At 42.7% G+C, this 25,741-nt stretch overlaps 2 protein-coding genes across 2 annotated transcripts; both read right to left on the bottom strand.

Moving 5' to 3' along the window:
* On the bottom strand, positions 1 to 25,741 carry LOC122616441. The gene is given in 5 exon segments (XM_043791894.1): positions 1 to 1,516; positions 3,177 to 3,476; positions 5,504 to 5,609; positions 23,267 to 23,612; positions 25,533 to 25,741. Coding segments are annotated over 3 exon segments (1,608 nt in total). The 5' UTR covers positions 5,510 to 5,609; positions 23,267 to 23,612; positions 25,533 to 25,741; the 3' UTR covers positions 1 to 214.
* On the bottom strand, positions 14,655 to 15,946 carry LOC122616440 (accessory gland protein Acp76A). Its single transcript, XM_043791893.1, has 2 exons — positions 14,953 to 15,946; positions 14,655 to 14,856 (listed from the first exon to the last, which is right to left on the bottom strand). The coding sequence occupies exons 1-2, from the start codon at positions 15,920 to 15,922 to the stop codon at positions 14,738 to 14,740; spliced, it is 1,089 nt and encodes a 362-aa protein (XP_043647828.1). The 5' UTR covers positions 15,923 to 15,946; the 3' UTR covers positions 14,655 to 14,737.

A 25,741-nucleotide genomic window follows, 5' to 3' on the forward strand; every position in this document is an offset into this window, starting at 1 on the left:
TTTTCTTTTGTGGAAAAATTAGCTTTCATTGATAGTTTATCACAAAAATGTCACTGGTCGGCCATTTTTTTACCAAAACAAAATAGTTTCCGTAGGTACTTTTCAAGGAAATTTGTTATTTTTTGTAGAACGTTTTTCTTTATTAATCCTTTCCGAGTAGCAAAAATGTTGGCGACCAGTGTTCTAATGTCTGTTTAAACGATCCTCCCAAGAATCACTCGAAGTCCGCCTGACGCAGACCCAATTTGCTCCTGAACCCCGACATGTGCTTGCCCAGACTGCGGCCCGCCGACGAGATGATGGAGGACCCCTCCGATGTGGACCCCTCCTCCGCTCCGTAGTTGGCCTGATATGTGACTGGGAGCTCTGGCGACGGGGCCAGGAGCAAACCTCACGTCCTCACGAACTTGTAGACGATGAGGAACACCATGAAGGACAGGGCCACCAGGACGACGGCGGTGACCACCTTGGCGCAGGTATTCAGACCGGACTCATGGGGATTCAGGGGCCGTGAGCTGGTGTGCGTGGCCGACCTCCGCCGTTTGGTGGCCAGGCCCCGGGCCAGAGCCGGGAAAGCCAATGACTGGGTGAAGGTGAGCTTGTGTATGGACTCACTGAGGCTGTAGGGACCCACGGAACCGCGGGCAGCGGCCCTCAAGAGCACGTACTCCAGGTCCAGGGCATCGAACAGGGAGTAGCGAGCGGTCATCGTGGAGGACCTGCGCCTGCCGTCGTGCCGGGAGTCCCGTTCCCGATCGGATTGCGGCTGCAGCCAGGGATCGGAGACGCGCTGCTGGACGCCCGCCGCGCCCACAGCGTAGGCGGAGCCGGAGGAGGAGCCACAGGTCGTGTTCGCACCACCCGCACCACCGGCACCGCCCAGGCTGACCGCGGCCACGGATGTCAGCGACGACGTCGTCGACGAGGAGGCCGAGCACAGCCGCAGGTTGGTGGCCAGTCCATTGTCGTGGAACTCGTTGGCGTCCTCGATGGAGGTTTGGTCCGGAGAGGTTTGTGCCCTCTCCAGGGCGGCCGCATGCTTCATCCGCAGGGCGAACAGCCGGGCGTGGTCCGGATGCAGCAGGGCGCTCGACTTCCTCCGCCCGTTTCCACTGGGCACCACGCAAATGCTGTTTCGCATGCTCCTGCGGCCCAGCGACAAATTGGGGGATCCCTGGGTGGGCGTGCTGGTGGGCGACACATGGCAGGATCCGCCGCCCGTCTGGCCCAGCGGCAGGTTGTGAACCCCCGGTGGAGCTATGAAGGCGTTCGGCGAGGGCGAGGCCTGCACCGAATCGATGCCGGAGTCGCCGGCGTGCAGGGTATCACAGTACAGAGAACTCCGCCGGTCCGTGGACAAGCTGAGGTGGTTGCTGCTCCTCCTGGCGCTCAGACTCAGGTTGGTGCTCCCGATACTGCCACTCCCGCTCGCGACGGCAGTCGGACTGCTGACACTCGTCTCCACAATGGCCGGGAACACGAAGGACTGGCCATCCGCCTCGCCGCGCGGCGAATCCTGCAAGAGTCCAGATCACATATAAGATAGGCTTCATTTGCATTTAATTTCTGGAAAGGATCATTCAGGGAGTTACGTAGGGGGTTCGGGGAGCTTTCAAGCCGGTTCTCAAGTGCAGTGTGGGATTCGCTGCTTTTTCGGAAAGAGTGGTATATTCTCAGAGGTGACTTGGTTAGTTAGGTGGTTCAAAAACGTATTTCGGTGGTGGGGCTTGCCTTTTTATACAGGGAGAAGTGTAGTGTCGTGGGATTTACTTATACAAGGTGATTTTGGGGTGGCGGAGCTTGGGTTGATCGACAAAAGTGGGTTACATCCCAATGAATTTCAGAGTAAGCTAAATTTAGTTTGATCTTCAGTACTACTTTTATTCAAATTGTGTACTTCCAAGTATTTTGTTTGCAAATTCCAATAAATAATTACATATTTATGCGAAACACAAGCACATTCCCTTAACAAATGTCGACCAGCCCTTGCAAAAAATGGTGCATGAAAAACCAAATAAAATTTAGCGAAAGAATTCCCAATAAAATTACATGAGTATCGAGCTCTAGGTTAAAAAGACGTGTAGAATACACAAAATAACCTCAACAAGAAGGGAACTGTGGTCAGATTTATACAGTTAGTAGTCAAAAACGATTGGAGCCGTTGGAGGCTCCTTCAAAATAGTTAATCGAGGCATGCAAAAATCTATGTAGTTAGTAGTTACGAGTAGCATATATGTATAAGATAGAGAGTAGAGAAGAAGTGGAGCAGACTAGAGAGGCTGGAAAAAGAGGAACTGAATGGAAATCATACCCGCTGACCCTCGGGGCCGCTGTTTCGACGCAACTGAACGAAGCCCTCCTGGCGCAGGAGCGGCTACCACAGCAGACCAGCAATCAAAACCGAACCGGAATCGGAATCAGAATCAGAACCAGAATCAGAACCAAAACCAATCCAATCCGAAACCATATCCATAGCCAAACCAAGCCAAATCAAACCGAACCGAACCAAACCAAACCAAACCAAAACCAAACCATAACCGAACCAAACACGCAACGCACACACAGGGGGGTATGTATGTTTTTTAGGCGGGTGTTGGTGTTTGGAGGTGGTGGTGTTTGGTGTTTGGTGGTGGTGGTGGTGGTGGTGTTGGGGTTTTTTGGTGGTGTAGGTGGGGTTTGGTGGTGTTGGTGTAGTGGGAAGAAATAGAGAGTCGGAGAAACGAATTAACGCAAAAACGCACCACTGCCCACAGCATAAAAACCGCTCGCTGGCGAGAGATTCATAAAAAATAAAACTAAAAAGCCCCAAGTTTCAAAACTGTAGCGGTTGCTTTTTCCCAAAACACATATATTGGTCTACGTTTTCTTTGCCACACTATATTTCGCATGTGGGAAAACAGCAGGTTCCAAAACAACTTTATGTGGGAGTTGCAATGTCTTAAAATATTTGAAATATTTCATGGATTTTTCATTTATAAAGTTAAATTTTCTAAGTGGATAAAAACATCGATTGCATACTTTACGGCAGCGGAAATGTTTCAGTTGTTGAGTGATTTCAGGACTGTATACAATTTAATAAAATGCTTTACGTTAGCCTGAACTTCCTGAATTTGGAACGTGTTTTTTCGCCACTGCGAGCTGGAAACCCAATCAAAAATGGGGAGACAAGGACCTACCTGGCTGGGCCACACCTGCAAAAGTGGCAGCGAGCAGGAGGGCTTGTTGTTGCCGGACTGCCCAAGAGACGGCGCCCCCGCTCCGGATGCAGTGGCTCCGCCGGCCGAGGAGGAGGTGCCCGATCCCTGCGACAGGCTGGTGTAGTGCAGGTGGTTAAATCTCTGGGCATCGCTGCTGCCGCCGGCACTGGACGCCTTCGTCCTCGTGGGACTCTCATAGCCATTGGAGTCCTCCGAGGATGTGGTCTTGGGGGAGCGCCAGAATCGCTTCAGGCGCAGCTCGCGCCTTTTTTCTTGTTTCTGCAAGTGGAAACGCGGATGGAATTGAATAATTGGCTTTCAACAATTTCTCCATGTTTGGGTGTTCATTAGTATTGTTTGCACGGCTGGAATCATTGGGAAATCAACTTGTTTGCACGAGTGCACTTCACCTGCGGTACTTTTGCAATGTATTCTTTTGGCTCGGTTTTACTCTGATAATTAAAAATCCAATTAAATAAATACATTCAATTTAAAAGAACTGACCGTTTATTAACCGAATTAAATGGGGGTAATAATGCACAATAACTAATTATTATTCCTCTTCTATACTATTCCGTTTTATATTACATGTGTGTTGCATATTTTAGTTTCGCACCAGTTAATTATTAATTTTCGTCATTGTTCTGGGTTTGATTTGAACGGAACTAGCTTCCACATATTTACAAGCGAAAAAATGAAATATTCCAATTAGTTGAATAAATGAAAGGCATTAATTGGCATGGTTCATGAAGTTCGTCTGATTAATAAGTGTCATATAATTTCCTGTTGAGGAAAATCAAGAGCTTGTCATGACAAAAAATGTATGCCAGCATTAATTATTCGCAGAATTATTTTGTATATTCCTGATAAATAATTTAGTTATAATCGATTGGGGAATAGGTTAGGTAGCGGTATTGTTGTTAATGAGAAATGTAGCAAATGTATTAAAATACGTGGCTGGTGTGGAAATTAGTTCTTACTGTTCTACAAACAAAATTAAGATTAAATGATATATTGAAATTTCATTTAACATTTCACGTCTAAATAATCATTTTGCTGGCACGGAAAATGTGCATAATTTAATTACTCAACCATTTGCAGCTCTCGCTGCTTTTGCGAGGCATTTCCGGTTCAAAGTCCCAATAATTTAGAAACTCTGCTGCTATTTTGAAATTAATTGACCGCAACAGGTACTCTGGCCACGGAGTAATTTCATTTTAGCCCTTGCGTGGGAGCCCATCGCTTTGACATTTTCGTGCAGTGTCGATAAATATTTGCGTTGGCGAAATGCAGCATCCCTTTGTACCGAACTGTTCTCCATTTGAAGCGTCGCCATCATGGTGATCATCATCGACCTCGTATGCCCACGGCCAAATTCGCGCATTATTTTTTCAATTTAAACTGTGGCACTTGCCCCTTGTTTAAGCTCGTCGAGTGTCTGTATTAAAAAGGCTTGTGTGTTGTTTTCCGCTGACAAATGGCAACTACCGTGGCACAACAGCAGAATCAACCGCCAGGAGCCACCTGAGACGTGACTTGGCCGCCGCCATGTTGCATTTGGCGATAAGCCGCAGTCGCTAGAAGCCATTGTTTGCCATTGTTTGTCGCCGATGTGTGCCATTCCCTGTTTGGTGTTCTCTATTCGCAGTTTGGCGTTCAGTTCGGTGCTCCACGTGCTCGGCTCCCATGGGGCACCCAACATGTGGCTAGGGCGATTCTTGTACAAATGTGCCATATTGCAACTTATAGGCAAGCCCGATTTCAGAACGCGAGTTCTTCTGCTTTCGATGGAATATTGTCAGCGTATTTCAAAAAGTCCTGACGACGCTTTTCTCAACTTATACTTCTCTTAATTTAAATGGTTCACGCTAATTCTAAATATGTTTGTATTTTGTAACCTTTAAACCCATATTTAAAGGAGAGGCAATTTACATTGTTCGGCTCTATCACTCATACGCACTTTAGCCATTAATGGTATTACATTTGTTTTGTTTTTAAAAAATGGAAGGGGTAACGTGGCTTGCTAATCAAACAAAACAAAAAACTTTGGTGCAAGTCCTATTTACAATTAATATGTGTTTCGCTAAATATTCTGCATAGTTATGTTATTGTTAGGTATAGCTTATGTTATTTTGTGAGCAATGCGGGTCGGAAAATAATACCTATCAAATTATGATAACTTTTCCGCAATAAAATCCAACAAGTTTTAAACACAAGTTTCAGTTCTTAAAAATAAAAACATAATTGATTCAGTTTTCAGTGTTTATAGGTGCACCCTAACCCTCTGAGGTCGGCACGTATTTTACCTGCATATTTTTTTAATATCAAATCCGTTTTATGTGTTTGGTGTTTCATCCCCAGTCCGTTGTGGCGCAAGACGAAAATCGATGGAAAACTGCACAGGCATAAATTCTGCAATGGGAAAACAGAGGAAACGAGTCAGAGAAAAGGATAAATCAAGCGGTCTCGCAGCAGCAAATGCAGCGTTTCTGTTGACCCCAGAGCCCCATGCCAGCACACCAGATGTCCTGGCTCCCAATTCGATTCTGCAAAGGAGACGGATCGGATTCACGGCGTGCCGGAAACAGGTTTCAATTGCTTTACCTGGTACAAGCAAACAGGGAATTTTAAAATGTAGCCTTTCAATTCGATTTTAGCTTGCTGGAAGGAAACATCAGAGCAGGAAACTGTCGCACATTAACACGCTGGCAAGGACAAAGGCGATGGCGACGGCGACGGCGACGACGCCATTAGTGCTTGACAAGGACATTTCGAACACTCGCATTCAGCCATGTATTTATGTGTGTATGAGTGTGTGTGTGTGTGAGTGTGTGTGTGTGGCAACCGCAATATGAAGAACCGACCTCCTTCCCATTCATGGTGGTCAAGTTGAAGGATATTCTGTTGGTGCCACGATGGATGAATGCTTTTGCGACGCCTGCGAGCATAAATCAGTCGCCGGACACGGACACGATTCCGGGGTCTCTCCGGAACCCCCTCCGGAACCCCAAGGACCCTCCTCGGCCCCATGCTGCCCCGTGTTGCCCCAGCTGCGGTGGAAGGTCCGATAATTAGTTTGAGCAATTCAATTCGTTACTTTGAATTAAGTTCGCCTTGCGGATCGCATCACTTACTGATGGCTGTTGTTGACACTCTAAAGTGCTGGTAAATGCTGGCAAATGTCTCCGGAGTGCGATAATTTAGTGTTTGCGGCCTTACTTAAACGGCAAAGTGATAAATTAGTGTGCCACGGATTTATTTATGGCTGCTGAAGGGCAACCTTGATTTTTCCCTTTAATGGGGTAAAGTGTTTTGAGTTCTCCATTAAACGACGCTTCTTTTCATTTTCAGTGTGCAGACTTTTTTGATTTACTCTTTGATAGTTAGAAATCAAAGATTCAAATGAGTCTCTTTATTAGTTTTTGTGCCCAACAGTAGTTGCAGGCTTTTCCCATTTCCCCTATAATTTCGTTGATTGCCTCAAGGATGCCGAAAATGGTGTGGCCCACTAGTGACCGTTTCCAACAGCCACAACAATCCGACCACTCACAAACATACAGACAAACAGGGACATCTGAGCCGATTCCCAGCCCCACGCCTCTCCGATTGCTTGTTGCACATAGCCGTCGCTGTGGCAAGGACAACACGTGGGTTGCCTCAACTTAACGACATTCACGTTTGTTTTTTGTCCCAGCGACTTGAACTCGAACTCGGTTGGAAAAAGTTTGCCGTGGTGGTGGAGCTGGCCTTCGGCTTCGACCCGCACACCTTGTCAATCGATGTCAACACACGAGTCCGACGGTCTCAATGCCATTGTCAAGGCCCCGGACAGTCAAGTTGCACTATATAGCTATATCCTATAGCACCATTCCAATACTCGTATACGAGTATATGCACTGGCAGCCTTGTCGGCACTCAACTGCCCGTCTGCGATTCCGAATCGCCATTGCATATCAAGTAATTCCCAGACATAAATCGTCGACGGTTGGCTGGCTGGCTCGTTTTCCTGCATAAATATTTCAAAGGAGATGGCGGCGTGAAGTGAGTTAAAAGACGAAAAAATCACACTGAAATTAAACTGCGTTTTTCTTCTAGCAAGTATTGTACTGGTTTTTGCGAAATACCTAAGTTTATTTCGTACTCAAATTACTAAGACTTAAGCAGGAAAATACATTTCATCTCTAAACGGTTTTCTCGCCTAAGCAACAATTTTTCTTTGCTTGAACCATAAATAAATTGCTTCTTATGCATCCTTAGTCAATTGCACGTTGAACTCCAATTTAGATTGCTTTGTTTTTCTGGCAGGACCATTGCTCATCTCGAATTTCAATAACATCTAGCCGCCGGCTATCCTCGAGCTGGCTAGTTTTCATATTGCCGTTTTTAAGCCCCCTGTCCACAGATGATAATGTCCTTATCCATTTGCTGTCAAGCGTCCTTGGAGCGTGTCATGGCATAAAGTGGGCATCTTCGAGGGGCTGGGAGAGGACAGGAGCAGAGTCTGCTCCTTCATCACGACAGCAATTATACAAATGGCAGTTGGCGCGCGTCCTTCCCTCAATTTTACTTTGCCCCTCTAGATTTACTCGCTTAACTCGCTTTTTGTGTTGAGCGTGACCAAAATTTTTAAATTGAAATAAATTTGCCTGCTTGTGTTTCGGCAGTGTCCTTGTTGTCCTTGCTGGCTCCTTCTCATATCTATATAGTATCGTTATCGTGTTTGCTTAACGTGTTTTCCTTGCCCCGTTTTTGTACAATTCCACAATGTTCGCTGCTGTTGCATAGCTCGCTTTTTTCTGCTATTTGAATTATAAACAAATTTGGCTGCCCGAGGCCAGTTCCCTGCACGGTCTAATGTCAGGGGTCAGGGCCAGGCCCAGTCACGTCTGTGTGAGTGTAAGGACACGGCAGCTTTATCGCCCGCTTCCTGACAAATATTGACAGCTCAGCCAAAGACAGACGTTGCCACCAGCCAGCTAAATCATATTTAATTAGCAGCAATTTGGGCAATTGTTATAAATGCCGAAATGTGCGGCCCTTGTCCGGCACAGTGGGCAATTTCCGATCACTCTGGTCAGCCCCTTGAAGAGTTTCGAAAAATATATTCCTTGGGGCACTTCCGGATTCCCTTTCAGTATGATCATTTAAACTAAGTAAGTATATCTATGTATATACAAATCCTTTAAAATGCTTTACTGAAATGCTGGGTATTTATTTGGCATTGCATGACATGCTCATTGAGTGAACTCATAGTTCGCTTCAAGTTTATAAACCTTTTTTTAGTCTAATTGGATTTATTACCAAACTTTTTGCATGACTGTAGCTAAAATATCCTTTTATATTGAACAAAAGTCTTCTTCCAAATACTAAGTGGATACACTACTAAGTGGATACTAAAATACTTCTTTACTAATAATTTGTTTTTAAATTATGAGAATAACAATATTTTTCATATATTTGTTTTAATGAAGACAAAGTGTTCAGACCAAGGGGCCTAGATGAGGAAGTTCCTCCACTACAGAGGCCCCTACAACTTCAACACTAAAAGAAAATCCAGACAAAAGCAATTTAAATTTTATTACACACCATTTAGTCAAAGTGCCAGGACTCGGCTGGTGAGTAAGTGTGTGGTGGAAATTATTTATGTAGCCCGTGCTGCCAACAATGTGTTTTTGTCCGGGTTGCGGACCTTTTCTTGGTTTTTTGGCTGCGGCACTAAACTTTCATGTGTAAAATGTTATAGAATACTTTGTCGGGCAAACTGAGTCGTTTACCTCTCGGTGGCAACTTTTCTACGCTTTTTTGTGGGAGTCGTTCAACTCTCATTGAAGTCGAGCCATTGTTTTGGGCTCAGGAGTATTTGAATTATGGCCAGCTGGACCCTAATGGATTCCCAGCTGCGTTTTTCAGAAGGGGTTCAGTGTTTGTCAACCTGTTCGTTGACCTAGTCGTGAAAATGCTGGGATATGGGTATGGGATTAAGAAACTTGTTTGGAGTACTTATTAGCTGCTAAGAACCGCTCGTACCCTCATTTATAGGGCTTCTTTATGGGGCCAGTTAACCCCAGTCCGAATTTATTTGGCTTACGGGCAGCTTTTCACGTTGCCTTTGACAACTGAAATGGGTTCGGACTGACCCTAACTCGATCATGATTTGGCAGAGATTGTTGACAAACGCCAAAACACTTGATTGCATTAGTCACGCTTAATTTGGCCTGTAAACGTCCTTTGTTGTTAATTTCTTGCAAAGAATTAACTTACATGCTTGCTAAAGGTCATTATTCTTTCCAAGAGTGTGATACTGACATATATGTATAGGTCTAATGAAAATCTAGAATTATTTTCAGAACAAATATAGCACAGAGGAAAATTTTAATATTAAGTAAATGTTTTTATTGCTAACTTAAAGCCTTCTAAGTTGTTTTTATTGTGTTCGCTTTAATAAATTAACTAACCCTCTATTTATTGAGTTTCATTTGCGAAAATGAGTTTGTGGCTTTCATTGATTTTTTCAGCGTTGTGTACTTGGCTGCGCTTAAAAGTTTGCACAATTTTAAACTTGTTCTCAGACTTTCTTCAGTTTTCCGCAGCTTTCCCGAACAGCTTCCCAGAAAAGGGAAGCCAATGGATGAAAAATCGTTCCACTCAATTGAGCACCAACTCATCTGGCAGCTCGTCTGAGTTTCATTTCTTCCCCACTCCAATCCCCATTCCCCATTCAACACTCGACTCCCTCGGCAGCTTTTTCTTTGACTTTCTGCCTCTTGGCGGCTGCTTTATGCAAAAGCAATTAACTCAACTTTTATTTTTCACCTTCACAGGTATTTCCTCCCAAGACGGAATATGCATAAAATCGCGAGGGCAGCGAAATGAAAAAGGGATGTCCAAAAACTGACCCACTCCCTCCGGATTTTTGTTGTTACCCGATTTCGCTTATGGCATGTTTGCCGAATTAACAATTTAGCACATTTTACGGTCGGAACGTGACATTCCGCTGCCTATGAGCAATCTGCTTCTAGAGGACTGTATCTGCATCCGAATCGCATTGCTAGCTTTTTGGGTCCGGCGAGGGTTTCCCGTTCTTTGTTGACCGCATTTGTCGCTTTCCACTTTCGAAAATCCACTTTGTTTTCAGGATAACAGCTGTTGTTTAGAATAACCTTTGTACGGGCTTTCCTGCGATCCAATATTTAACTGAATTCGGAATGCTATTTCCTAACACTCTTCAGGAGGCGACTGGAATTCACAACGGAGAGGCAGAGATGCTATACAGCCCAGGCCAATTTTAAGTGATGGAATTATTCGCAGTGAATACATAGAATGTCTGATAAGAAACCTTACCAATTTAAAATGAAACCCAAGAAATACAGAAATTGAAAATATATTCTTTTGGCTGCCACTCTTTTCCAGGACACCACCCAATATTTTTTTCAGAGCATACAAAATTCATTGGGTCTCAATGCTTTCGGTCTCAATAGGTGGAAGGTGGAAGCCCTCGTCCATTCTGTCATTGTATTCGTGGCCGTGTACTTGTAACTGCGCTTGTATGGGTGTTATTGTCTACGTGGCAAAACTTCCGCTGCGGTTTTGGCTGCTGCGGTGGTTTTGGCCGCTTCGGTGGCTGCGGCAGCCGGAAGTACCAAACACTTTCCGGTCACGCAGTCGCAAGGACTCTCCGCTCCTCTCGCCGAAATAAAATAAAATGGGTAAAGAGGGGAAAAACAGAAAGTCTCGAGCAGTCACTTAAGCTTAAGTGTTGTTGTGCGCCAACCATTCTGTGGCCACAACAATAACAATGGGGCCAACAATGGGGGCAACTCAATTTCTATGCGTAGCACAACGCGACTTTTCGCAGGGCGAAACTTTCGCCAAGGAGCAGCCACAAATTGTCGGGCGAACCAAATTTGCTAGACCGCTTCTAGTTTAGCATTTGAAATGTGCCAAATAAGTTTATAATTGAAAAGAACTAGCAGTCGAAGTCGATGGCCGCAAAATGTGGGAGAGCACATTAAGTAAACAAATGCGGAACGAACTCTTCTACAAGAAGTGATTTAAGGCACTAATATTAAGTAAGCTGCTAAAACTCTGAAATAAATTGATGTGTTCCTTAACTTACTTCTGTTAGCTGCCATTTTATCGTAGCTGTTCAGCGGTTTACTCAAATTTGATGAAGAGTAAAAAACCCTATTTAAGTTTCTCGAGCCAGATGCCTCGAAAGCAGGGAACACCGAATCAACATGTGCACTTACTATAATCTGCGAGTAATGGCACGTGGCGACTGGCGACTGGCTTCCCCTGACTTACGCACTCAAATCATTATCGATTATAATCGAAGTCAGGTGTATAACGAGCGTATTCGATTTAATGCCCAGTCCATTAGTTAAACAGCCCGGTCTCGCCACGAACCTGACCACCCTTCCTTTGTGTCCCGGTGTTAATAGGCCAAAAGTCAATGTGTTAAATGAGCTGTGGGTTGGATATCCTGGCGAGCAAATCGGGGGTTCTGTGAACTGCTAGAGTTGGCTATGGTTCACAGTCATGTGAAAATTCAATACACATCTGGCAGAGACAAAGGAAAACCTTTGCCGGACAGGTGAGAGTCAACAGTTGAACGAGGGTCGCTTACAAGGTTTAATTTGGGTGGGATTATCATAGAAATATATTGACATCCCCTGGATATTAGATAAAATTCCAACATATTACATCGAATTAACCTTTATGTTTATTCTGGCACATTTCGGACATTACATAGGTTTGGTACTTCTTACACCTGTGCAGAGGGTATATTGATTTTAGGCAGAAGTGACGCAGTGAAATATCAAAAAATAAATAGAGAAAATTAACTTTTTGTTCATATTGTTAATGTTGACTGTTTTTTCGGCATGCTCTAGATTGTAAACAATATATGATTTTGCATTTAATTTTACTAAAATCGGACGACTATATAGTTTAGGTGCTATAGACAGTCAGAAAATTAATTTATAATAAAGTATCATCCAGTGTTCTTGCTCGGTTCACTTTTCTTTGAAATATATAATTATTACAAGGCTGTGTGAGCTTCGTTTCTTGTCTTTTGCGATTATGCATCAAAATTATTAGCAAAGTGTTTGTTTTAGTAGCTATACCCGTAAAATTCATTCAATGCTAATGCCCAGATAAAGATTTTCCGATATTCAACCCCCGTGAACGTTTGCCATTTCTTATGCGCTTGTCGGCTATCGTTTTTATGCCCTTTTCTGCCATGTCCCCACAACAAACAATGGGCTAAAATGTGATTTAGTTTATGCCGTTTTGACACGCTAGTACACATCCTCATTTCCTTGCTGCGTTTTGCCATTCGACTCGAACGGCAGGCAGTTATAATCTAAGGAATTGTTACCAAAATCCATTTGCCATATTGCCCGCTGCAAGAGGAGCTGGCTGAATAACTTGCACTCAAGTGCACTTTGCCTCCATCATGATCATCCTCATTCTCATCCTCATCGACGTCGATGTTTGGCATTCAATTCAATTAAGTGAGTTTAACTTTTGTGCAGAGGAGGAGCAAGAAAAAGCCAAGGATAAAGTTGAAGTGCGAGAACAAAGGGAGCGATTCTATGAGGAGTAGCAGTATCCGTTCGTTGTCTGCCTTATAATTGTTTCCATTTGTTCTCATCAAAGTTTTCCGATTCGTGGGTTATTTGACTTTTCTCACGACTTTTACTTTGTGTTCGTTCCACTTGGAAACAATTATTTAGGTGAGAGTTGCCACGCTTACTGGGAACTTGCTACGGCTCCTACCAGTTGTTTAATATAAATCAATAATTTCAAACTTTCTATCAAGAATATTGTAAACTTCAACTATGGGTAAATTATCAAAGATAACGTTCTGCTTTCACCACTTGTCACAAGAACTTTATAGTGAAACAAATCCAACGCTCGAAGCTAAAAACTTTGAAGCGATTTTCTGACCAGCAATATTTTTGAAGTTTCCGATTCAGAAGGTCAATTTCAACGAGCTTTGCTGCAGAGAACATTATTTTATATTTCTAATAGTGCTCAAATTAAACAATTCAAATATGCTCTTATATCGACAGCTTAGTTTTTAAGAAAATGTTCCTTGTTTGGGGCGGGAATCGCTGATTACACGGATGTACTATAAAGAAAAACACTGTTTTCGTGGTTTTTTCCTGCATTTTCCCGTGGTTTGTGGCAGATATCTGACCTTTCCCGTAGCTGAGCCAATCTGAATTGATCCACCTTTTTAATGATTTTCTTTTGTCATCCACGACCGTTGGCTCTGGAATTCGTTGCGCATTCCGGTGGTGGCGAGTCACTGTCGCTGCACTCTGTTGCATTTTATAAGCTGTACGTGTCAGCAATCACCCCGGGGAAATAATGCACTTGCCCGGACCGGGAACTCCTGCTGGCCATGTGAGTCGTAGGCGCCATCGGGTTTTATTATAACCTATGAACGCACTTGGTGCATGCAAGTTTGTTGTGATTGTACGGCCAACGGGGCGTATGAGCAATGTCATGTTGTGTAACAACTTAAAAAACCCGCAAATTGGGGTAGTTCTTTTTGGGTTAATTGTTCTTTGATGAGCCATGGAACGTTTACTGCATTATTTTGCTAATTTATAAATGCTGCTGTTATTCGGCAGTTCTTGTCCATTAACTCATCAATTGTGAAGTACCCCCTACAAAGACACAGCATTGTTTTTTGCGTTGGCAAATTGTGATCCCATTAAAGCTACAAAATATACATAAGTATACTTGCATTTGAAAATATGCTCTTAAAGGCTTATGGTTTGGACCTATATGTTTTTTAAACCAAAGTAGAAACCACTTTTTGAGATTCACGGTTTAATAGTTGCCGAGAAACGGTTGAGTAACGCGGAACTTGAATAATTTATTGCGACACTGGATACCTGTGTTTATTCGACCTTAAAACCAGTGACAGCTAACCCGAAATCAAAGCCGTGTACAGCTCAGGAGACCGACCGGGCGGTCCTACCACTTTCCACATCCTTAATACCGTGCATTTGGAGTCCTGCAGAGCGAACGGCACTTAGAGGGCTGCCGTCGATGTCTTTGTGGTAACATACCGCTGGGTTGGTGGGAAATCAGCGTCGGTTTCCGGTGCCCCAGTCTTATAATTTATGCAATTGCAGCTTGCGAGGAGGGTCGCCACTCGGCTGCCATGATGCAATTGTCAGCATTTGGCTTCGGTGGCACCGCAATCGCGAGTAATTGTGGAATGCCACGGGGCACCAAACACACAAAGCAGAAAAAAAATTAAAAGGGGAAAAGGGAACAGGAGCTGAAAAACAACGTTGATGCTGATGTTTTGTGGCCTCAATTTGCTTAAACAGGCAATTAATATGCGCGGCAACGTTGTAAACAATGCCATCGGGGAATTTGCGGGATAAGCCCGCACCAACCTTCTGACTAATGGCCGAAATAAACTCAGTTCTGTGCGGCTCCTGCTCGGATTAATTCGAGTTAATTTAATTTACAACTCAGCTGACATTTCACTGTAAATTCCCGCAACCGCACTGTCAAACCGACTCCATGCGACCGACCATGTAAATGGTGCTCTGATCCTTGATTACGAACACAAAGCCCCGGTTGACATATAGGACTCTATCGTCGAAGTCAGAGCCCACATCTATGGTCACTGAAATTACAGTTTTGAAATTAGTTTTTCAGCTATGTTGATCGAATAATCATTTCAGGATAAGCTTAAGAAGGCGCACTTCCGAAGCTAACTTACTTAACACCCGATTTTGATCCACATCCAGGGAATTATACTGCTTAAAACTAGCAGCATTCGACTTAGATTTGATATTCCCGTTGGTAAACACATCCTTGATGCCCAAAGCTTTCAGCGCCGAATTAAGATCAATAGTTTCGTGGACTTTAAATTTCGGCAGGAAGAGATGCGTCTTCTCCGCTTCTCGCAACTTAATGTTCAAAATTTTGTCCAGGTTTTGCAGTATTTGCTGGGTGGAATAACGTGGCCTTGGCAGCAATACCAGCATTCCGATATCGGTGTTAGAGAATGGGACCATAACACCGCGAACTTGATCCTCGTTGAAAAACTCCATTGGTGCTTCGGTGTATATCATTTCGACCTTATAGACATATGGTTTTCTGTTTGGCCGTATAAAGCTAAATAATCTATTTGTCATCGCCATTTCTCGGTGTTTCCACACACATGAATATGACATTCCTTGAACAGCCACAAGTCTAGTGGAGTTGGTTATATCCTTCTTGCCAAATAGATTGTGTCCAGCCTTGTTGATGGATTTATTCAACCACTTCTTGATCTCTTCCGCTGAACTGTGGTCGCCGGAGAACGTCATATTTTTCACCTCCACGCCGAGATTTCCGCTAAATTGCATAATATTCTGCAATGCACTGTAATCACCGGACAAATAAATCCGATTTGCCAACGTAAATTTTTCCTTAACAGCCTTTTCCCGAGCTTCTCCGAAAAAGGACAAGATCTCCTCTTGACCAAGTCCGGTTAATTCGAGGGCCTGTTCCAACTGGTGGTCCTTGACATTATTCTTGCTCAGATAGAGGAGTGCGAGAGCCTGGTGAACCGCAAATGGAGAGAACACAAAGTTCTGCGACAATCGACCTCTGCTCAGTTGCTTTATCAAATTAATTTCGAAATCACTCGCATACAAATGGTTTACTAGGAAGAGCAGGAAACAAATTAAAATGCGTTTGACCATTTCGGTTGTAACAATGTAACTAATTTCTTCTACATGCGGTCGATTCAACAGAGGCAAAATTTCAGTTTCATTAAAAGGGTAATAGCTGTGAACAATATTATGCGGGAAAATAGACCGGACTAGTTAATGCCTATGTCTCAGAACACCTGTAACAATCGATCCCTATCATCATATCAATCAATCACTTTTACAAATTCAATGCTTATCGCGCTGCTTAAGATTCCTAAAATTTGGAACTCAACTTCCAAACCCGTAACATCACGTTGTATATAAATATATTTACTTTATAACGAAAATTGCGAAGCAGAGGTGTCATTAGTGTGTATACAAGGCTAACCATTTTACTACAGATCAAAATTATTCATGGATAAATAATATTACTATGAAATTGGAATTTACACGGAGCTTAAATTCGCTGACATAAGTAAATATTGCTAATTCATTTAATGGTAATTCAAACAAGAATACAGTACACGGGCGTATTCCAATCATAAAAAAATGCTTCGATCATTTATCTACACCGATGGTTCCAACTGGAACCCAAAGTATCTTAAAGCATTAGATAATCAAAGCACTCAACTGAAATGGCAACCAATTAGGTTTCGTTTAAATTTGCTGCGCTGCAGAAGACTAAAATCGGTAATCTGCTCAGACTAACTATCTTCTTAAAATGTAATATCTAACATGAGCAAGTACTGCTTCTATAGATCAAAAGTCTGAGACTTCTTCAATAGCCTCGAATGGAATATTTATTTAAATATAGTGGGGAAGCCATTTTATTCCATAATCCATGGCATCGATTACATAACAAACATAGGCAAATGTACATAAAAAACAGATTTAAATAACATTGTCTTCATTACAGATTTATAAGCATTACAAGGACTGGATACTCGAAACTAACACATGAACATATGCTTCACAATTAATTAGAACAGCAATGTGGACTTTGCAACAAAGAAATTAGCATTTGGTGCATTCTGCTAAAAGTTTATTTTTTGGTTACTGAAAGAACTAACCCAACCCAACTAAAGCCAATAACATATGCTGCATCTTAAGAATAATAAAATTAATAAATAAACATCAGCTCATGAATACTTTACTGTCATAACTTTTATTGCAGCACTACTAAGTACTGCACTTTTTATGAATGCAATAAGCGTTGCTGTTAGTCAAGCCAAATGTAGATAGCATTTTCTTTTTGGAGCAGCGATAAATTATGATAACAAAATCTGTTAAAAATTGCAGACAAACCCGACCCAGTCTCGTTTTAATAGGAAACACAGCCAGGTTTCATAATTATGTTTACACCATTAAAGGCAACGCTTTTCACTTCCGTTTCCCCTACAACCCGCCGAGTTAACCAAGTGCACTTTTATATCCGAGCTTAGCTCGTGGCATAAAACGTTTGAGCGCTCATTGCATTTTAATGGCGTTTTACAGCGCTGATCTTCCACGACAGCGAGCAGCGGGGCGAGGGGGAAAGTTGAATTGGCAACGGGTGGCAAGTCGATTTAGATATGCTGCCATGCAACGCCCACATGGAGCTGCATGTAAGCCTCGCACACTTAGCGGAAAATTACGCAATTTCAAGATACGGCTCTAAAGTAGTATTAATATTATAAATTAAAGCAATAATGGTAACTTAATAATTACCATTACCAACAAATTCAGACAATTGTAGAAATATTTTAGTAACGTCCAATTCAATTAAAAACGACTTTGACACCAGGATTTGATTTTGATTGCAGTGCACAGTCGTTTTCCCAAGCGGTTGCCACTTTATTGTGCCATCGTCTGTTTATCCCCTTCGCCGCCATTTGCTCTGGGTCTTCCTTGGGCTGCTCACCTAGCCGAGAACTCGCCAAAGGCGGCGGGGATCTTATCAGCAGGCGGGGAGGTGCTAAGGATCCAGGAGCCAGGACGAGGCACAGACACTGGCTTTGCCGCTCTGTGTGTGGCATGTCAGTCAGCACTTACACTAATTTCCAGTTATTTGCATGCAAAATTACCCGCCACCGACAGAAGCTACGCCAATAGAAACAGCAGCAACACTAACCAACACCATCGCAAACAAGCCCAGCCGACACCAACAACCATGATAGCTCTGTATACACATGGAGAAATAGATGTGTGATCTTAAAAACCATGATAATAGATATTTATACGTTATCATATATTAAATTTTTGCTGCTAAGAATGAAAAGGTTTCGAGGTTTATGAGCGGGAAATCAAAACATTCCCAACAGCATGCCAACGCTGGACAACGTTGCGGATGCGTAATTTATGTTCTATTAGCCTTTAGACTACATTTCGTATCATTTAATAGATTTTGTAACGCCTGTATTGTTAAGCACAATGTTTGGCGAGTGCACTTCGTGGCCATCAGCCAATTAAAAGGAGAGAATTATGTTAGTTTTGAGGGCCCTCGACTGCAGTGTCATTTATCATTTGGCCCCGATTTCCAGTCCGAAGAGCTCATTACACCTCCGACCCAGAGTGGAGCCCCGAAATCCACCTCCGTTCCTGCACTGCCAACTTAATGCCCGTGATTGGCATTTGCCACTACGCCTACGCCTGACGGCAATTTTTATTCATTTGCCGTGCAGCAGGAGCGAGAAAATATTGTGTGGGCGTGAGCACATGTACAGCTCACATGCAACACCCCCACTCATCCACTCACCTACTCAGAAACACCCACACAGTGGAGCGCGGTCCTCAGCGAGGACATCAATAATTTATATAGGAATTTGATAAATTATTTCGTACGACAGTCCGCTGCTGCCGCAACTAAATAAGTTAATTTGTCATGGGCAAGCCCAACAAAAATTCGTTCAGACATGTAAATTGTCTCGATGGGGCTTTGCCTTCAGCTCTTGGTTGAGCTTTGATAGGGAATACATAATAAATTTGTTATTAATGGTGTATACATGTGTACGTTTCTGTGCTCCTCAAGCGGTGGGATGAGCGTCAGCAAGTTGTGCTGGTAATGAAATATGATCTTACTCCTCTGCTACATGATTTTAGCTTTCTTTATTATCCATTGGCTTCCTTAGCTTTCTTAATTATATCCAATCACAAATACTTACAGAACTTAAGGACCAGCAAATATAGAAGAGAAATCATAAACTCAAATCGCAAAGTTAAGGACAAGACATCAATATAATACATAATACACTTGTAGGTATATAGCTGCATTTAATATGTAATAAAGCCAGCTAAAGATTTTCAACAGCTTTATTTTTTCCTGTCCATCTTTGGAGCAACCCGATATACTTTACAAAGGCTAAGCGTTACGGACTTCTACCACTTAATCCCTCGGCCAGGTTCAATTGCAGGTTAAACAACTCAATTTGCCCCGTAGAAGCTATCGGATATGAACAGGCGATGGCTCGAGCCATAGTGACCCCATGGAAAAACAAAGGATACGGGCTCTAGGCACAGGACAATCAATGCAACTTCATGCGACCAGATAGCACTAAACAGAAACAGCAAAAGCATGGGCGACAAACTGAAAAACAACAATTTAATTAAAAATTTATAAGCGTGTCGTTGTCTTGGCAAACAAGCAGCCAAACAAAGCAACAAACTGTTGCTGCGACACCCACACGAAGGCAAGCACCAACACAATCGCAGAAAGGGGTGGGCTAAGGGCCAGCGGAAACGGAGCTCTAGTGCGCCCCCTGGCGGTGGGAGGCGACAGCACACATGAGCAAACCGGAAATGGCCTGATGCCATTGTTCTTGCCATCTGCCGCCATTCTCCGCCCCTTCTCCCTGTCATTTGGACTCGGCTCATTTGCTTTCGAGTTCCTGGCTTTGTTTATACTTCTGCGGGCTAATTACTGGAACTGAAGCTCCACTCTGAGCACCCATTGAGCTTAATTAGCACGAAAAAGTTTTTCAGCCGCAGCGACATAATTGAAATGTTTACGTATTGTTTTGTAGTTGTTTCCCCCGCTGGTGTTTGCTTTGCGTTTGCTACAAAAAAGTTGTATGCTGCTCATTCATTTCAATTAAATCGCAATTTCGTTAGATCATAATTCTATGCATATTTCGTAAGTAGCTCCAACTTCCGCTTGGCCTTGGGCTTTGTTGTGGTTATCCTTTATGCTCATTATAAAAGCGAGGATTTTGCCTAAGCCAGTCGACGCTGTCTGTGTGCGTGAGTTCTGTTCTGGCTGCGTAATTTATGGCCGCAACCCTGGTCATAATCTCAGCGTATAGAACTCTCCTAAGTTGGTTATTTATAAGTGAAGCTTGGTCGACCTTCATAGATTATGTACGACTTCAATAGGCGGCGGTGGTGTGTTGATTGATGGTAAACGCGTACTTAGGGCCTATATCCCGATTAAGTACATATGCAAACGCCTTTAAATAGAGTGCGCAAAGTACGATGTCTTGGCATATGCTTGCAAAATTAATTTTAAAAACATTTTTATATGAATTTTTGTTGTGGTTTTATAGTAAATGTCAACCTTATAATTAAATCTTAAAAAATAAAGTGTACAGTTGCTTTTAAATTAATTCCTCGCTAAAGAAGTTTTGCAAAACATCTTTAAATGCCTGAAAACAGATTTAACATTCTTCTCCTTCAGCTAATTTTATTCAACATGCGCCACTTATTTATCTCCACCCACTTTATCACGACCCCCATAATTTTCTCTGTAGCGTTCTGAGTAGCATATTTTTTGGCGCCCGCTGTGGGGCGGAAAAATTGCGTGGTTTACATTTCAATATCAGGAGCGTCTGTAAGACTCTTAAAAGCTTTGCCAATTGTTGAATATTTTACAGTTTTTTATTAGCCCTGTGTGTTTACCAATTGTCGGAAAAGGTGGTTCTGCTTGTTTGTGTACCATACACCCGTATATGGTATATATCCGACCAGTTCATTCGGGGCATTAAGTGTGCCGCCGTTTGCTCGCCTTTTTCGCTGATGTTTATTTTTTGTGATAATTTCTCATTAAAAGGAACGCAGAGAGTTGCGTTTATAATATATTTGTTTTTTTTTCTGCCTCCTGGCCCCGTTTTTAATGGACACGGACCGTTGATTTTAACGTCTCGTGCCAGTTGGCGTTGTTGTTTTTGCATGGCCGGGCTTTCTTCCTTTTTTCACAAATTAGTCGCACGAACATTTTGCCGCTTTGCTGCCGCTGCTTTGGAAAATTGTTTGCAACATGCAAAGCCTCGGCCACAAAATAGGCCGACAGAAAGCCCATAGCCAAACCCAGACCCTCGGCAGACCTCGATGCTTTCGAGTGAAACAAATATGCAAGCGGGTCGCATTAGCGACGGCAGCCTGAAAATTAAGGCTACCCGAGCTATCTTTATAGTAGAATATAGTTTACTTGCTGGTACCACAAATGGATAACAAGTACATTGTTAGCGGGCATTGCTGAACCATTCTTTATATTCTCTTTACACAGCCCAAGTTATCTTTCTACTAATATTTTATTATAAACCATTCTAAGCATATTTTGAACTGGATAGACGAAAATCGCCAGGAGTCCTTGAGCTGAGCTGTGTTTAATTATTGTTTACTGCAAAATCAGTCATCCCCAAACCGATTTTTTATCTGCATCATTTGCGTTTTAGGTTTTCATATTTTTTCTCAGTGCACCCAGATTATGTTGCTTTCAGTATCGCGAAGCCATCTCATACTATGAGAAAGGACCAGAAAGCAGGGACCAGGAATGCTCCTGTCAGCATTCTTTGGTGGCGTTCCAGCCAGACTGACAAATACACAAACCGACATGCCACACTCGGGCCCTTCTCCAAAATACACTTTTTCCACTTTTCTGAGTCCTTCGTCCTTCGACGTGCATGCCACGCTTTTTGCCTCCCTGCGGCTGCTTACACGAAATGAATATGGATATCCTTTTAATTACAACTTCATGCCCCGCACAAAGCCTTTCACATTCTTTCCGCGGCTTTAGTTATTCATTCCTGCAGCTATTTTTGGCCAAAAGATTCGACGTGTTTTGGTATCAGATTTCCCCGTGTCTACCACGCCAATCGGAGTGACAACAATGGAATCCTATCTCCTCGGGATGTTCACGTCTGCCTTATGGATTTAAATGCCACAATGGCAGCCGATTTATGTTCATGGGTGGCCGACTTTGAATGTGTATTCAAATGAAAGCTGTTGAATGCTAATATTTATTTGTTGTCTGTTATCACGGTATTTTTTGTGGGTGGTCGTAAAGGTTTTGGGGCTTTTGTACTTATGTAAATCCCACTTCAACGGAAAACCGATTAAATTGTTGACACAACTTTTTCTTGCTTGCTTATATAAGCTGTTAACTTAAAGAGGACAAAGTTAACATTACTGAACTTACATTTTTTAAATATATCTCGGCTTATATGTTTTAAGTAATTTGGGAATTTCACATTAATAAATTAACTTATTAAATTATGCTTACATTTTGTTGATCATTGAAATAAAATAAAACAGTGAGTAGATAACTAGCTTAAGACCTTCAAAACCATCTAAGCTATAAAACAAAAAGCAAACGTTAATCCCCATTTAAATCACTTTGAAGCTCCTAAGCGGAAAATCTCCAGCTATTCGCCTATCCTCAACTCCATTAAGCTCATCAAAGAACATTTCTGGCTAATCCTCCATTAAGCTAATGCTTGTTTACCGGCAATACAGATTATTATTTCATTATCCGGGGCACAGCACAGCAGAGTTAAATTAAGAGCGTTGAGAAGAGCTGAGCAGATTTCGTCCGGCGGAATGGAATCTACAGCAAGCACATACATATGTAATTCCATGAAAAATACGGCGGCTGATGGGTACGAGAAATGGAGTATTCTCATACATATGGCTCCTGTACGCGTGGGCAAGTAAAAAACAAAAGCGATGGCCGTTGGCTTTGACATGTTCATCTTTTGCTCGGATGAGCTGCTCCGCCTCTCCGGGATGCTTAAATATGTACATATGGCCCTGCATATTTTATAAACTCCACGTGCTTTTTCAGACAACACTTACTCACCAGCACACGCCCGCCCAGAAACCCCCACGAACACGAACACGGATACCAACTTGCCATTCGCGTTAGCTAACTCGATAATATTGATTGGTTGGGAGGAGTCGAGGAGCAGAGGAGCAGAGGAGCCGAGGAACAGCAGGAGAGATGCCTGGTACCGTTTAGGAAGAAATACCAATTTCCGATTGCAGGATCAGTTGTTGTTTCCCACATTTGTATTAATTCAATCATTCCATAGCCTTATAATACAAATAAAAGAATAAAATGATTTTTAAATCGCCATCACTGTTGAGCAAAACATGGATTCTGGGTCGACAGAGGGTCAGTGGCGGTAATGTGGGCCATCAACTTACCATTTCGCAGGATCCCCCATAGCCAGCTTCAGTTCCGTGGTCCTTGCCATCGCGATAATCCTTTGCCCGCCTCTCGCTGCTTTGGGGCGTTTTAAAACGCGCGCGTTTATTTGGATTTTCACCTGCTTTTGTGTTTTTGGGTGTGTGGTTGTGTACTTGACAAATTGTTATGGCTGTTGTTTGCTTGTTAGTTGCAGGTTGCTTGCTTATTTTTACACTTTTCCCAGCTCACTTCGGGGATGCTGATAAATGGCCCTTTGGTTGATCATTTCACATATGCATTAGAGGCTCCATTTTTGTATATTACCGCGACACATTGCCGAGGTAATGTGATTTCTTCCGTGCACTGGATAAATATTTAATACTTCAATTTTCGAGCGCAGCAAGTGAGCAAATGAAAACGGGACGAGGAAGGGGAAGGGAAAGCTTCGCCCGCTTGGCCATTTAGGGCGACTTTCGCAACAGATCCATTCGCATTATCAGCTTAACCCTATTTCGCCCACCGACCACGCCCCCTTGGCTGCAAAGTGTCTCAAGTGCGCCATTAGGCGTTTGTTAATGGCCTTTTACCGTTTTGCTGCTCATCTCTAAGCGCCATGCAACAAGACACTCAGAAAAAAATGTACATATTCCGGTAAAATATTATATGCGTGCCACTTCGCCTGTCATTTCGTACTTTTCGCAATTGAATGTTTTACTTTGATTTTAAAGTATATTTCTTGTCCAAATTCAGTGTTTTAAATAATAAAGCACACAGAACACGGAAATAATATCTCTTAACTTTTAAAAAGAAAGAATAAATATTCCAATCTGTTTCATTAATAAGATAATTATTTGCAATACATTTTTGTTTGTTTCCTTTTATAAAAATGTCCAGTTCGAGGCGAACGCATTTCGTTTCCGGGATTTTAATGCCTGTTTTTTGTCGGTGTGCAAAAACGATGTAAACTCATTTAATATGCTTAATGACGTCATGTGCGCGCTGTTTTTAAGTAGCCCCCCTTCTCGGATGTGTGTGTGCTGGCCCCACCCTGCATGCGACAATTCTCTGTTCAGTGTTATTGTCACTGGCGATGTTGCTGCTTTTGGCTGGGTTTTTGTTTTAGGGGCACTCCTCTTTTGTAGATTCTCAGCCTTCATTGTTGCGTTGGTCATTTGAAATGCAGATGGCCTTGGACGGCTTAGCCCCCGGCTCCACTTTGAATGCTCCGCCCAAAATAGTCTCGCTAAACTCTTAACAAAACTGCGAATAGTTGTGTGAATGGCGATGGCGATGGCGGCACAGCCTTGGGGAAATCTCTCTAACTTAGCCATAGAATTTCCGAGTCATAGGAGCCCAGAGTCAAACGGAGCTCATTGTTCCTTTTAACTTTTTGGATTCTGACCTCGAATCAAAGCTGATTTGGCAGTTTTCTCCCAGCTCGCATGCTAACAAACCAACGGGAGGCGGAAGTCTTTAACGGCACGAGTTTCGTTAAGTAAAAAAAATGATATTATTTATGTGTAAGCTGGGGTTGCCCAATTAATAAAACACTTATATGTTTTGATTAAAATTTTTAAATAACTTAGTTTCATGATTTTAAAACTTGAATAAAATGAAAATATAGTATTGCCCAAGAGTCCTTGATGTAAATATATCTTTAATGGATTTGAATTGTGCAAAATAATAAGAGTATTTCTGTGTTGAACAAATGGTTCCCATGACTTCAGTGTAACATTTAGTGCTAATTGATGGTATTGCCTGCTTTAATATTCAGAGGAGTAAAGCTAATTTAAGTTAACAAGATTCAATTCCGCTTCCGACTAATTCCTCCCAAGGAATGTGCTTAAGCATTCCCTTTAATTTAACCATTTTACTATTTTAGTCGCTTAGTCGACCCGAGCCCAACAAAACGGCTGAGTTTGCACGCTTGATGAGTTAATGTCCTGTGTTAATTAAATGCCACAGACGCTCCTTTGGGAAGTGCATGCTGCCGGAGTTATTCACCGACCTAAGACCTTTGAGGCCGCTGCTTTCTGCTGGTCATGTAGCCGTCTTGACCTGCCATTTAAAGTCAGTGGGCTGACACAATCTAATGCTGGCTTTGCATGTTTCACAGCCAACCAACGAACTGGTGGTAACAAGGTTAGTTGGCAACTGATTTGGCCTGCTTAGCTAGCCTGTTTTCCCCGAAAAGAAGTTCACTCCCTGTTCGCCGTGTTAATACTGGTTTGTTGGTTTTCCTGAATTTTGATCGTTGTGTTATTCAAATATGTAGACACTCACACACGCACACACACTGCCAACTACGATGGCAAAGAATTTCCACTCCTTGAATTTGGGGAGCAACTCCCCACCAAACTGGTTTCTGTTCTCTCCTTTCCTTTTCTTGGTTTTTCTTTTCTTTTGCTTTCTTTTTTTTAGTTATAGAGCAACTCCTGGCCGAAACCGAATCGAAGCTAAACCGAAACTAAATCGAAGTGCCAACTGTCGGG

Source organism: Drosophila teissieri, chromosome 3L (genome assembly GCF_016746235.2).
Source record: "Drosophila teissieri strain GT53w chromosome 3L, Prin_Dtei_1.1, whole genome shotgun sequence".
Classification (NCBI taxonomy): domain Eukaryota; kingdom Metazoa; phylum Arthropoda; class Insecta; order Diptera; family Drosophilidae; genus Drosophila; species Drosophila teissieri.